This window comes from Talaromyces stipitatus, genomic scaffold (assembly GCF_000003125.1).
Source record: "Talaromyces stipitatus ATCC 10500 scf_1105507295541 genomic scaffold, whole genome shotgun sequence".
NCBI lineage: Eukaryota > Fungi > Ascomycota > Eurotiomycetes > Eurotiales > Trichocomaceae > Talaromyces > Talaromyces stipitatus.
In genome coordinates this window covers 2361710-2374532 of record NW_002990115.1, presented here as the reverse complement: position 1 = coordinate 2374532, position 12823 = coordinate 2361710, and the positions used below count along the sequence as shown (strand labels likewise).

At 48.6% G+C, this 12823-nt stretch overlaps 4 protein-coding genes across 4 annotated transcripts in view, besides 5 other annotated features; 1 reads left to right on the top strand and 3 right to left on the bottom strand.

The window, feature by feature from the left end:
- Positions 1–1558: 1558 nt before the first annotated feature.
- Positions 1559–4772, top strand: TSTA_032030 (glutaminase, putative; the record flags this gene model as incomplete). Its single annotated transcript, XM_002480333.1, has 5 exons — positions 1559–1836; positions 1893–2289; positions 2355–3366; positions 3425–3555; positions 3617–4772. 5 exons carry the CDS (start codon positions 1559–1561, stop codon positions 4262–4264), a joined length of 2466 nt encoding a protein of 821 aa, XP_002480378.1. The 3' UTR covers positions 4265–4772.
- Positions 4773–4881: 109 nt separating this feature from the next.
- On the bottom strand, positions 4882–6137 carry TSTA_032020 (telomere and ribosome associated protein Stm1, putative; the record flags this gene model as incomplete). Its single annotated transcript, XM_002480332.1, has 3 exons — positions 4882–5459; positions 5531–5678; positions 5741–6137. The coding sequence occupies 3 exons, from the start codon at positions 6135–6137 to the stop codon at positions 4895–4897; spliced, it is 1110 nt and encodes a 369-aa protein (XP_002480377.1). The 3' UTR covers positions 4882–4894.
- Positions 4957–5052: a microsatellite.
- A 452-nt stretch (positions 6138–6589) lies between the features above and the next one.
- Positions 6590–8534, bottom strand: TSTA_032010 (bZIP transcription factor (MeaB), putative; the record flags this gene model as incomplete). Its single annotated transcript, XM_002480331.1, has 4 exons — positions 6590–7433; positions 7487–8017; positions 8079–8295; positions 8349–8534. The coding sequence occupies 4 exons, from the start codon at positions 8532–8534 to the stop codon at positions 7135–7137; spliced, it is 1233 nt and encodes a 410-aa protein (XP_002480376.1). The 3' UTR covers positions 6590–7134.
- Positions 8535–10188: 1654 nt separating this feature from the next.
- Positions 10189–10208: a microsatellite.
- Positions 10209–10447: 239 nt separating this feature from the next.
- Positions 10448–12823, bottom strand: part of TSTA_032000 (transposon I factor, putative) — a gene marked incomplete at its 5' end in the record, with an annotated part of 2399 nt that continues 23 nt past the window's right edge. The window contains 2 exons of the mRNA XM_002480330.1: positions 10448–11845; positions 11925–12823. Coding sequence (XP_002480375.1) covers positions 10566–11845; positions 11925–12823 — 2179 coding nt within the window. The 3' untranslated portion in view covers positions 10448–10565. The remainder of the gene's footprint in view (positions 11846–11924) is intronic.
- Positions 10474–10550: a sequence feature (CT-rich).
- Positions 10794–11870: a mobile genetic element.
- Positions 11917–12822: a mobile genetic element.

Below are 12823 nucleotides of genomic sequence, written 5' to 3'. Positions count from 1 at the left end.
TTGACGTGTAGCAACTCCATAACGTCGCGTCTTGACCTGGCCTGCAAGGATTCGAAATTATCTTACGGGATACGTCTAGCAGCGTTTCGTTCATACTCTAGAACCTTACGCATCTCTTCCAAGAATGTCCGTATGACTTCAGTCTATGATCAATTGGAATGTTTCCAAACCGCGTTTTCCACGTGTTGGCTGCTGACTATTCGGCTGCGTTAGCATCTGCATTCTCAGCTATAGTCCACATGATGGTTCCTCCTTGTCTTACTACATTCCAATCATGTCGGTGAATCGTGTCTCTATCTCACGTTTACCCAACGGAAACTCGATCGTGTTGCTCTGATAGAGACCACTCCCGAGATGCGTCTACCACCAAATCAGGATTCGAGTCCTCTTCCATCCCCAACCAGCAGCAGTCATTTCTTGATAGGTTCCTTTGCTTGTTCACTGTCTAGGGTATAAATCACATAACATATCGATCGTTTTAGCTTGAGCGTGTGCCGGCGATCTCGCTCCCATGTTGTACTTCGGTAACCCTAACTTATCGATCTGGGGCTAGTCGTTGGGCATCTATTTTCACTTTTCTTAAGGGCATCACCCGTCTTCTGTCACGGTGCATATTCAGATTGGTGCCAGGTTGTCTGTGATCGTAACAGTTCAATGTAGGCTCTAGAGTCACATGCAGTAATCTTCGATAAGTGCATAGTAGGATTGTCTATCATCACTTCTCCATGTTTACTTCCATAAGTTCCGAGAAACCACACCCAGGAAATTTCATCCTTTCTCTTACATATCTCTAGTTGGTCGATTATACGGGACGTTAAAAGCAAATCACTAGGCTGTTCAATACCTAGGTATTTTTATCAATGTCTCGCACGGGAGAACATAAATATAGTCCATCTGAATTCGCTTATCAGGTACCTATGTAGTCACCACCGCTAATCGTTATACGAAACACAATCGCTCAAGGTACTTGCAATATCAGATTTATCCAATATTTGAGATCCAACGAGCGCAAGGGGTTCCGAAGAGGTGTACAAGTCCATTGCAATGATTGAACGTATCCATTTGATATGGAAATAAAATGAACCAATCATATTACAATTAGAATGCAGAGAGCTGATGCACCAATCACATCAGCCAGGGTCACGCTACCACGGATTAGATAATTGCGTCGCTTCAAGCCTCGAAACGAAGACATTCGATGTTGCTAGCAATACTAGAGTGATGGCCCACGAAAGCAATGTTTGTATCTACGTAGGAGTGACTGGTACAAACTCTTTCATGAAGTCCATCTAGGACTTTTGCGGGGAAGTCGATAGACGTTTGGGCCTTAGACAGAAACGGGCTAGTGGTCTCGCATGACCTCATCGCCTGCCAGGCACGGTAATCATCACAGTTGACCTCCTTCACTCCCGATACACTCTGTTCTCCAGCTCCAACTTCTCCTCGACCTGGTCCGTCGAGTCTCTACTTGCATGTATATACCTTATCACAGCAATTGACTATCAATTACATCCTTTGTCGTGGGTTTCAGTGTCAATAGACTAACCTGTCCCACGCGATGCGCTGGTCCGTCGCAGCCTTGGCTGGACCCCTGTTACAGGCCGTCCTGTCCGCAGCATCAACTCTCACGCCGCCTGTTCTTCCGTTAACTGTCAGAAACCCATACTTTAGTGCTTGGTTGGCCAACGCCCGAGACGTTCCTTGGTCGAAATGGCCTATCTTCTGGACCGGCGAGGAAATTGGCTTCTCGCTGCTGGCTCAAGTACCCAGTGCAGGCACTGTATATCCACTACTTGGAAGACCACAGGACTCTCTTCGGACAGATGACAAGGCTAGGTATGTTGCAGATAAGCTCATTTTCGTCGGGTTTTCTAATCGATTGATGGGTCCAGATATACGATCAACTATTTAATCTATGGGGGAGCTACCTATGATGCCTCGACTACCAATCTGACTTATACCCTTCCCATCTCCGACCACAAACTCGAAATAGTCTTGTCCTTTTTATCTCCCATTACGCCTACGTCGACTTTGCGGCAGTCAATTCCAGCCTCGTACCTCAATGTCTACGTCACCGGCAACGTCGATGTCAATGTGTACATCGACCTGAATGGGCAGTGGGTCAGTGGTGACCGCGGATCGCAGCTTGTCTGGAGCTTCGACCATGTCAATGCCCAAAGCGGAGCTACCAAATTAAAGAAATGGCAGTTTACGCGCCAGAATGAATTGCTGGTTTCCGAGTTTGCAGACCGAGCTGAGTGGGGGACCTTGCATTTTGTTGCACCAAAGGTAGACTCATTCCGCTGACCATCTGTATGTGCGTTATTACTGATCACCATCTGACCGTATTTTAGGATGTTCGGCATGAGTCTGGAACGTCGGCAATATTGCGGGATCGATTTGCTCGAACGGGCATCCTACAAGATGCTGTGGACACCCGCTTCAGATCCATCATGGACGAGGAACCAGTATTTGCATTTTCCAAACATTTCGCTCTTAACACCACCCATTCATCCACTAAGTCCGACTCGGTACAGTTCACAATTGCTCATACCCAAGATATCGTCGTTCAGTATGCCTCTGCACGGGGACTAACCTACATGCGACCTCTATGGAAGTCATGGTTCAATACGAATGACGATCTTTTAGCATTTCACTATGCTGATTTTTCGAATGCGAGCGCCCTGGCATCTAATTACTCAGCTCAATTGGCCATAGACGCATACAAGTCTGGTGCTGACGACTACGTGGGCATTGTCACACTTTCGGCCCGCCAGGTGCTGGGTGCCACCAGTTTTGCCGGAACTGCGGAGGACCCCTTGCTGTTTTTGAAAGAAATCTCATCTGATGGTAACACGCAAACAATTGATGTCATCTATCCCGCGTTTCCATTCTTCCTGTACACCAGCCCTCGTTGGTTGGCCTATCTCCTGGAGCCGTTGATTGAACACACATTGAGTGGACAATATCCAAATAAATACGCTATGCATGATCTAGGAACACACTTTCCCAATGCGACAGGGCATCCAGACGGAAGAGATGAATACATGCCAGTCGAAGAATGCGGAAATATCCTCATCTTAGGATTAGCGCTGGTGAATTCCTTGCGCTACAGCGATGATCATGAGTCTATCTCTCTGTGGGCTGCTCAGGGTGCTTTGGTGCCGGAGTTGACAGATGAACAAGCTCCTCTATTTACTCTGTCGAATTTGCAGACAATCTCCGAGATCGGGCACCAAGATGGCAAATGGGGTGGAGAAGGTCGTGGTGCAAAACATGCCCGTCAGTGGATTCAAAGAAGCTATAGGTTGTGGAAGCAATGGACTGGTTACCTGGTAGATTTTTCATTGGAGCCAGAGAACCAGCGTACGTATACCACTGAAGTCTTTGCTTTGAGTCTAATAACACGCTAATTCTTCGTCAGTGTCGACCGATGACTTTGCTGGATGGCTTGCTCTCCAGACGAACCTTGCTCTAAAGGGCATCATTGGTATCAATGCCATGAGTCAAATCGCGGACATTGCAGGCGAGGCGTCAGACGCGGCCTATTTCAAGGTAAGCAGTGACACTCTGCAAGAGCATTTTTGGAGAGCTGACTGACATGATCAAAACCAAGCGCATTGCGGATGATTACATCGCGAAATGGGAGGAATTTGGTATGTCCCGTGACGGAACACATGCCAAATTGGCATATGATTGGTACGGTTCATGGACCACATTGTACAACATTTATGCCGACGCGCAGCTCTGCTTCCATCTGGACGGCGCAGGCAATGTATACGATGGATCGGTCCAGGTACCACTATCAAGTAAAAAGCAAGGTTTTGTACCAAGACACATTTACCAGAAACAGTCAAATTGGTACCACTACGTCCGGCAGAGATATGGCCTTCCTCTTGACAGTCGCCACCTATACACCAAGACTGACTGGGAGTTCTTCTCCATGGCTGTCGTCAGTGAACAAGTTCGCAGCGAGATCCTTGAATCTGTGGCTACCTGGGTGAACGAAACCGAAACCGATCGGCCATTTACCGACCTTCACGAGACTGAAGGGAAGGGTGGGTATCCAGGCATATTTTTCATTGCACGTCCTGTCGTTGGAGGCCATTTCGCATTTTTAGCTCTGCAGCGAGCCTGTGGTGGCAAGGCCATGGATGGATTGTCTTTCTTGGACGATGTTGACCCTGACTCGGATACTGTCGCTGCTGCAGCCGCTACCGAGTTCAATCGTATGCTACGGCCGTCGTTGAATGGCGAGCTATGACCACAACCAACGATATGGAATGTGAATCTGTATAGTGATGGTGGACCTTTCAAATAACCTTAGAATCTGATGTAGGAGTCAGTGAAGCTCACGATACATGCATGAAAAGGGGCTATGGAGAGGCATTTTATCCGTATTCTTATTCTTTTGACGGCATATTTGTTACACTATCGTTAGATGGAGTCACTCTTTGCAGCTTAGGTTACACCCTCATATATCAAGACGTCATTGCCTTACTATCCTTACCTGAGAAGTATAAGGTGAAGACAGCCTAAGTACCCAGGTACTTATAACTCAAATTCCCTGATATGTATGCTCCTGTTGCCAAAAGAAAGAAAAGTGGACCGATCGATTGAAAATAAATAAAAATCTTTTTCACTTGTCCTTTGCACACAATCAACTAATCAATAAATAAATTAATCAATTGACTCTCTTCTCCATCAGCGTACATGCTTGAAAATCGAGGCTATGTTTCTTATATCAGATTAACCTCCTGTGGCAAAAAAAACCCCCTTTTTTCCCTTCATCAATTCCTGATTTTTCATCTTCTTTCCATTCCCATTTTAGTTCAAAGAAATAACCACGTCAGATTTGAAATGGTTCTGGGATTTTGTATGAGAAAAAAAAGACTTATTTACCGCCCAAGCTGGGGAAGTTCTTCTCGTCGACCTGGACAGTAGGGCCAGCAGAAGCGCCGCCACGGCCACCCTCACGGCGAGGACCGTCACCACGTCCACCACGGCCACGACCACCACGACCACCACCTCGGGGACCATTGCCACGGCCACGGGGCTGCTCAACGAAGCGCATGTCGACTTCGAGGAAGTTCTTCTCCTTGCGCTGTCGCTCACGCTTGCCCTTCTCTTCTTGAGGCTTGATGTAGGCTTCCTCATCCCCGTCGCGTTTGAGTTCCTTGGCGTTTTGCCATTTCTTGTCCTTGCTACCTTCGTTGGGGGCACGGGCTTCCTTGACACCGAGTTCACCGCGCTTGGTGGCAGCCTGCTCAGCGAGATATTCGGCATAGGACTTGGCCTTGTCAGCTGCTTCTTCGGCAGCGGCGAGTTCACCACCTTCGAGAGGAGTTTGAGGTTCGTTTTCCTCAGCCTTGGCGATGGCTTCACCGGCCTTTTCGTCGTTCCATTCGGCGTCGCCCTTCTTAGCACCCCAGCCTTGACCGACTTGCTTCTCAGTGTCACTGGTATGCGTTAGTATTGGATCCCGACAATCGCGAATAGACAAAAAGAAAGAACGGAAAAGAGCACGTACGTGTGAGCGGTGCGAACAGGGTGACGGTCAGTACGGGTGCGAGCACCACGGTCGTCACGTCCTCGGAAACCACGACGTCCGGCTTCCTTCACTTCGTCAACAGGACGGTTGCGGTTGTTGTAGCTGCCGGCATTGCGGTCGCGGAAGGCTTTTAAGAGAGTCGTCAGTCCTCTGTTTCTTTTGGCTAGTCCATTGCTAGCTACAACTCACCATCATCGTTGCCATTTCCGCGTCCACCACGGCCGCCACGCGCACCACCTCGAGGGGCGGTAGGGGGAGCTGAGGGCGCTTCCTTGGGGGCATCACGCTTGCCATGACGCTGAGCGGGCTTGTCGATGGTCTTAGTAGGAGGCTCAGGTTCTCTGTCGGAGTCAAGCTCGGGGTCATTTCCTATATCGCACGAAAAAGATGAAGATGTTAGAAATTTGCGAGGATGATGTAATCGTGATACGAAATACGCGGCCTGCTTAGGTAGGGAGGAAGAAAGTACCGAGAAGCTCGTACAGATTCTGTCGAGTAAAACGTCAGTCGCGATGAGCAATTGATGAAGGACGGCGATGAACAGAGATGTAAAGTCACAACGTACCTTTGACCGGACGTCAGCCATGACGCCTGGTTGTTTTTTTTTGGTAGAGGATGGCCTTCCGGGGAAGGCTTCCCTTTACTTTCTTATCGCAACAATTCGATTGAAGGAGAGGTTGGGAGGGATAGAGAAAGGCAGAATCCTAGTCGATAGGATAGGATTGCAGCCTTTTTGAAGTTGTTTCAAGGTGGGAAGAGGGGTAGGTCGGGGATGGAGAATCCTCAAAGGGAAGCAAGAAGGGAGTGTAGATGATTTGTGATTTGTACAGGTAAAAAGCCGTCAGAACGCTAAGCGATTGGATTAGCCAACCAGCCCTGCGGATTGCACTTCCGCACTTGGCCGGAATTGGCGGCCATTAGGGCTTAGGGCTTATCCCGGCTGCGGCGTTCTTTGTACACTTATCTGACCCCAAGTTAAAATGCTTTAAGAATTATTTTATTTATCTTGAAGATAACATTCATTCATCTCTGAAACAGATTTCTCTGTTAAAAACTCCTTGATGTGCCAGTGTATACAGACATCTTGGATAATACCATGCCCTAATAGACCCAAAAGAAGCAATCGACATGTACACAACGAAAAGAAGCAAAGAGCCTGACAGTAGCCACCAAACCCGGTTTCAACATTTTCAGCGAAGCGAATATAAAGGGATAATGGAAAAATAAAATCATCTTGATAGGGTATAATGAGTTTTTGAACAGATGAACGGGGAATCTTATGAGTACACTCGGAACGAACACGGTTTCAGATGAAAGCGAATCCAGGTTGAAACGTCAAAACACAAGTCGCACCGACGCCAGAAAAAGCACTTTTTAAGTCTCCCGCTGTCATAACACATGCACGCTTTTGTAATATGAGATGCGGAGTGGGTCGAAGGCCACAGGTAATTGGATCAGAAACACAATGCTATGAATGAGACTCGTTTCGTGAAGGTTCACTCCAAAGGCCATTTACAGCGAGAAAGGAAATCGATGGAAGAATTCGTATTGTTTGAAGAAGATCTGGTTTCGGATCTTCTTATTTAGTGACGAAGCATTTCTTGCTCGTAGCTGAATGGAGTTTGGAAGTGCATGCTGGCGCTCAATCCAAACGTATCGCTGTCAAGAACAGGTTCGTATTGGTTGAAAAGGGAACCACCGGCATTATACATTCCTTGGTCGTCACCGGTCTGCATTGAAGATGGGCCGGGTAAGCCCATGCGTCCCTGTCCCGTCGGCACGGGGGGCCGATTGAAGTCGGGAACATATGTATTTGCTTCAGAGCCATTCTCGTGATTCTCAGTGTCGTCGAGCATATCAGCCTGCGCGTCGTATTCTTGTTCTATTTGTCGGTTAGACACCCGATACTTGAAGAAGTTGTCCATGCCGACTTACCTAATTGATCATAATGTTTTTGAAAGGGAGCAGAGTAATATGATTGCATATGAGACGTCATGGTTGCTCCGGGTATCATAGGCTGTGTAGTCGCTGCATATGGATCCATAGGTCTCATTTGGTTCACGCCCAGCGGATTTTGTTGTGTGAAATCCCGTGGATGCGGGAGTAAAGGCGGCCGGTTGCGCTGTTGTGACTGAAAGTCGGTTCCTTTTGGAGACATGGCGCCCTGCAAGGCGAAGCCGGGTGATCTTCCCGTCGAGGGGGATGATACATGTGATGAGGGGGTGGGCTGAGGTTGTGGAGAAGTTGCGCTGTAGACACTGTCTCGTGATTGCGGAAGGCCGGAGTGATCCGGTTTGGGAGCGATGGCCCCGGAAGTCGGCCGTCGTTGTGTAGATGATCTCCCGATGGCAGCACGATCAAGAGGTAAAGGTTGCTTAGGAGCTAGCGTATTTGCATTGAGTTTTATGGGAGGGATGGTTGAGGAGTTTCCTGTTTTGAGACGTAGCTCAGCTTGAACATCGATACCTGTAATGGCAGAAGCTGTCAGCCGTGTGGTGCATTAGATTCGTCTGGACACAGCACTAACCCTTTTCCATAAGAATTCTTTCTAGGAGCGAATTTTTATAACGGAGCATCAGACATTCATCGGCTGCACTCCTATGGCTCTGTTGCAGCGACTGGAGAGACTCTTCATTACGCTTAATGGTCGTTTCTAACTGTTTGATATACTCGGTTCGCCTTTCGCGAAAAGCAGCTTGTGCCTGCCGGTTTCTCTGCTTCCGCTCTTCTGACGTCGCGTAGATCTGGAAGAGTATATTAGATACGGGCATAAATAACTCCTGGCACAACAACATACGGGTTTCCTTCCTCCTTTCCTCTTCTGTGTCTGAGCGACATCTTGACTCTGCTCTTCAGGCTCCGGCGTCGATACTGACGAACTCATAGAAACGTGGCCATCTTGTGCCACCTCGGTCTTGGGTACTACTGTGTCCATGGACATGTCATGGTCATTCATAGGCCTAGTGTCTACGGCAGAGACCATGTCAATAGACACCAGACCGGCGAAAAAAGAAACGGTGGTTGGACGAGCAGACCTGCGCGCACGATTCTGCCAGATAGGGTCTGCATGCAGGTATGCTATCAATCGCGGGGGTGTAGATTGGAGATCTTGGAGATCTGGCGATAAACAACGAAGCCCCAAGCAAAGAGGGGGAGGGGAACAGTAGACGCTAGAAACGCGCGGCTGGGCGGTTGATTGCAGCGATAGGCACAATACGCGACAAGCACGGACGAAGAGAGCAATTACTTTGACATAAGAAGAATTGCGTGATAGAAATATGTGTAAGAGGAATCAGAAGATGGAAAAATGTGAGGTAAAAATATTGAAAATACTGACTAAGAGAAAGAGGAGGAAAAAAAACCAGGCCCTTTCCAACTTTTCCCATCTGTTGCTAAGTCATCGTAATAATTTTTTTTTCCTCTTTCCCTGGCTCAGGACGGAAGACAAGACCCAATGACAGTGCCAGCGCTGGTCACTGACCATGTCTCCGCCCGTACGGGGTACACGTTTCTCGTACACGGTATTACTGCGGTTCGTTACAAACAGTACACATACTCAACCTACGGAGTACACCCTGGTATTACGGTATGTGTATCGACCGCGGAGTTGCTGAGCGTATTCAAAATACCGTTTATTTTACAGGCGTCTTTCTCCTCGGCGAGCTCCGCTCTCTACGATCTCGTTTTTGAGTGGTTATCCTCAAGTATTTGACAGTCCATTGGCTGGGTATTTTTGGTCCCTGTAATTTGGGTCCATTCTTGATCTCTCCGGATTTCCCTATTCGGCCATGAGATCTTGCTTCACTAAGGAGATGGAGTCCCTGAATGCTTTGTTTTTCCGGATTCTACTACTACAAACAATTGCCAAGTGTGCTCCGGGCGATCTTAAGTCTTGAGACTGACTCTTGAGAAGCTGCATACAAGGCCAAGGCAAACTCATCGACAGAAAAATTCATTAGAGTCACGCGCCACGTTTGCCTGAGGCCTAAACGCTTAGTTGCATGATTCTTCCGTTACCTCGTAATTACACATACATCGTTCTGCATACGGAGTATTGTCCGTATTTCCTCTCTGCGCCATTTTATCTGTTTCATCAGAACATCATACGAGCATGCCTCGTGTTCCACATCCGATGAGTTAACAGGACTAAAGACACGGCTGCGTCACCATACCTTCTGTTCCGATGGCCTCGTCGATGAAACAACATGATTAGTGATAGCTAGACCGGAACAGAGGACCGTTTTTCGTGCTGTATTGGAGATTGCGAACTGGCCTGTGCTGAAGACGCCAGCCCTATGGGAAGGTACTAACCCCGTCTCTGATGACGCGCATCGAGGGAACCACGCTTGATCGCATTCTCGTTGACGTTCCTCGAGGCCGAGGATCGCAATCACTACGGTCATCGCCGAGTCGCATAGCTTTCGTGAAACAACGTCGCCGCCACCAAAAGCTCTCTGGGCATACATACGCGATGGTCACACAAGATTCTCTGAGCAGTGCCATTCGTCTCGGGCCAATGTTCGGCGTCCATCAATACATGTCTCGGGGGGATGGCCAGCTCAATCTCGAAAGAAGTATGAAATGCTAGGTGAGTCCCGAGTTGTAAGCAATCTATCAATATAGGCCTGAGACAGTACGTGTGTGTGTGTGTGTGTGTATATTTAACGGCCGTGGTTCGTGACTCGCACGCTTCCCACCGATCCCTACTGGGACATAGGCCGCCGAGGGGTAAGCCTCGGGTTTCGGGTCCTATCAGATTTATGTACAAATAAGAGACTCTTTGGCGCATTTCCATAGCTGCCGTGGTCTTACAGGGAGGTCCACTTTGAGTGGGTTTTAGGTATTTGCCAGCTGCAATGGTCCGCCTACACTCCATGACCTATTACTCCACCACTATTATACCTGAACAGTAAGTTTTGCAGAGAGGGAAAGAAAGAAGAGAAGAGAAAGAAAGAAGGAGAAGAGGAAGAAAGAAGGAGAAGAGAAATATAAAGGAAGAGTAGGGCTGTCTTAGCTAGGTGCTAAGGAGAGGTTGGCGAGGGCAGATATCCTCATAGAAGTGGGTCTCTGCTAGCCATGAGGCTAGCTTTTGTGCTCCTTTAGCAGTGCCTAAGAGAAAAGAGATAACCTCAGAAGGGGGCCCAGGAGGCCGAGGGGCTCGTCTCTTAGCTATATGACAGAAGAAGAAGTGCAGAGGTGCTTTTCGTGCTCCGCATCGGCAGAGAAGATAAGCATCATCATGATTGAAGCGTTCATGGTAGTCTGCAAAGTCTCCATGACCAGTACGGGCCGCAATAACATGGCCGAGGTCAAGTCGGTTGAGTTGAAGCTCCCCAGGGCGCTTAGGGGAAGTGGTTATTTCTAGATCTTGATAGCTCTGTGGTGCCACCTTCTCCCATTGTGACTGAGCAGCGGATAGGGATTGAGTCTTGGCGTATCTCTTTAGCGAGGCGTATGAGGATTTGTGAGGATCAGGAGGGATTGAGGCAGCTCCCTCTTTGGCAGCGAGATCAGCCGCTTCGTTCTCAGGGATTTTAGCGTGTCCAGGGACCCATCGGATTTGGATAGATCCGCTTTTGGTGTGAGGAAGCCTTTTGCGAAGTGGCCAGGCGGCTGCAAGGGTGCGGAAGGATTCAAAGATTTCTTGGGAAGATCCTGTAGAGGGAGATAAAAGGCGTATGGCAACTTCCAGGTTGTCAAGGCAGATCCATAGGTTGGTAGCAAATTGAGCTGTTGGGTACGCTATTGCTGCTTGAGCGCCAGCTAGAGCTGCTTCTGCTTCTGCGTCGAAGACCTCTTTCCCGTGTCCGTATGAGAGTGAGGAGCGGAGGAACTGATGGTGTGCTTGAAGTCCAATATAGCCACCCCCTGCACGTCCGTCTGCTAGCCTAGATCCATCTGAAAAGATTACAATATCTGAGCTAGGGATGGTACGTTGAAAAGCCATGAAATTAGCCGCTGCCTGTTCCTTGGTGCGTCCCATGGGAGCTCCTATTCGAGCTTGAGCATTCCCACGAGGCTCGCGAGGGTACCAGGGAGCATATTGGAGAGGGTTTATCTGTTCAGAGTTTGGGAGGGCCAGTGTACGGCGGGCAAATCGGCTGATTTGTCGGCCATTACTAGCGATCTGTTCTGCGCGTCTTCGAAGTGGGTGATAAGGGTCGAGACGCCGTAGGCGGACAGTTGCAAGGAGGGCTATTCGATCTAGTTCGATTTCTGGTGGAGAGAATCCAGACTCTCGATAAAGGACTGGCTTTGGGGTTGTGCGGAAGACTGGAAGGACTGCTCTTGCGCCTGTTAGTATTACTTTAGTTAGTTTCTCAAGATGTTCTCCAACTCGGTTTGAAATCTGGGAAGGTCCAGGGCCGAGTACGTCCTGGCCACCAGGTTTCTGCGCCATAGTATGCTTTATGGAGTACACAGGCTGATACAGCCTGCTGTAGTAAATCAGGTTTGACTCCTCGAACAGTATTCCCTAGAGAGCGAAGAGCGTTGGCCACAGTGAGGGCTTTAGATGCTGTTTCTCTAACGTGCCATTTGAACGTTAGCTTTTTGTCAAAGAGGATTCCTAGCCATCGTAGATATAGCCATTTAGTGTTTTCTGATATTGTAATAGATCCAGCTTTCACTGAAGGTGTGCGGGTTGGGTCCTGGTCTGCTTTATGTCGGGAGAAGTGAAGAAGCTCGTATTTATCTGGTGCAAATGTAATGCCCTCTGCAGCGCCCCAATTAAGAGCTTCTTGAAGTGAGTCTGATAAGGCTTCGCAATTAGTAGTAAGAGAAGTTGAGATCGCCAGGTTGGCTGCGTCGTCCGCGTAACCAAATCTGTTCCTTGGGTTTCCTAGACGGAATAGAGGCGCTATGTAGAGCATGAAAAGAATGCCAGATACTGGGGATCCTTGTGGAAGACCGCAGGTAATGTCTGTTGAGGGGCCGATCTCTCCATCGAGTCGGATCTGAACTGATCTTCCAGTAGCGAAGGAGGCAATCCAGAGAACGAGATTGGTAGGCCAGCCCTGCTCGCGTAGTCTGCGGATCAGTCTGCCGGGAAGTACGGAATCAAAGGCGCCTTTGACATCTAGGGTAAGGAGTGAGGCAGTCATGCCTTGATTTAGCGCTTGTTCAACATCATGTGTTAGGCATGTGGTCAGGTCAGTTGCAGATCTTAGTGGGAGAGCCCCAAATTGTTGCCTTGCTAATACTTTATGGTGTATAGAGATCCATGCCATATTCCGTGCCACCAAGCGCTCCAGTCCTTTGCCAAGTACTGAT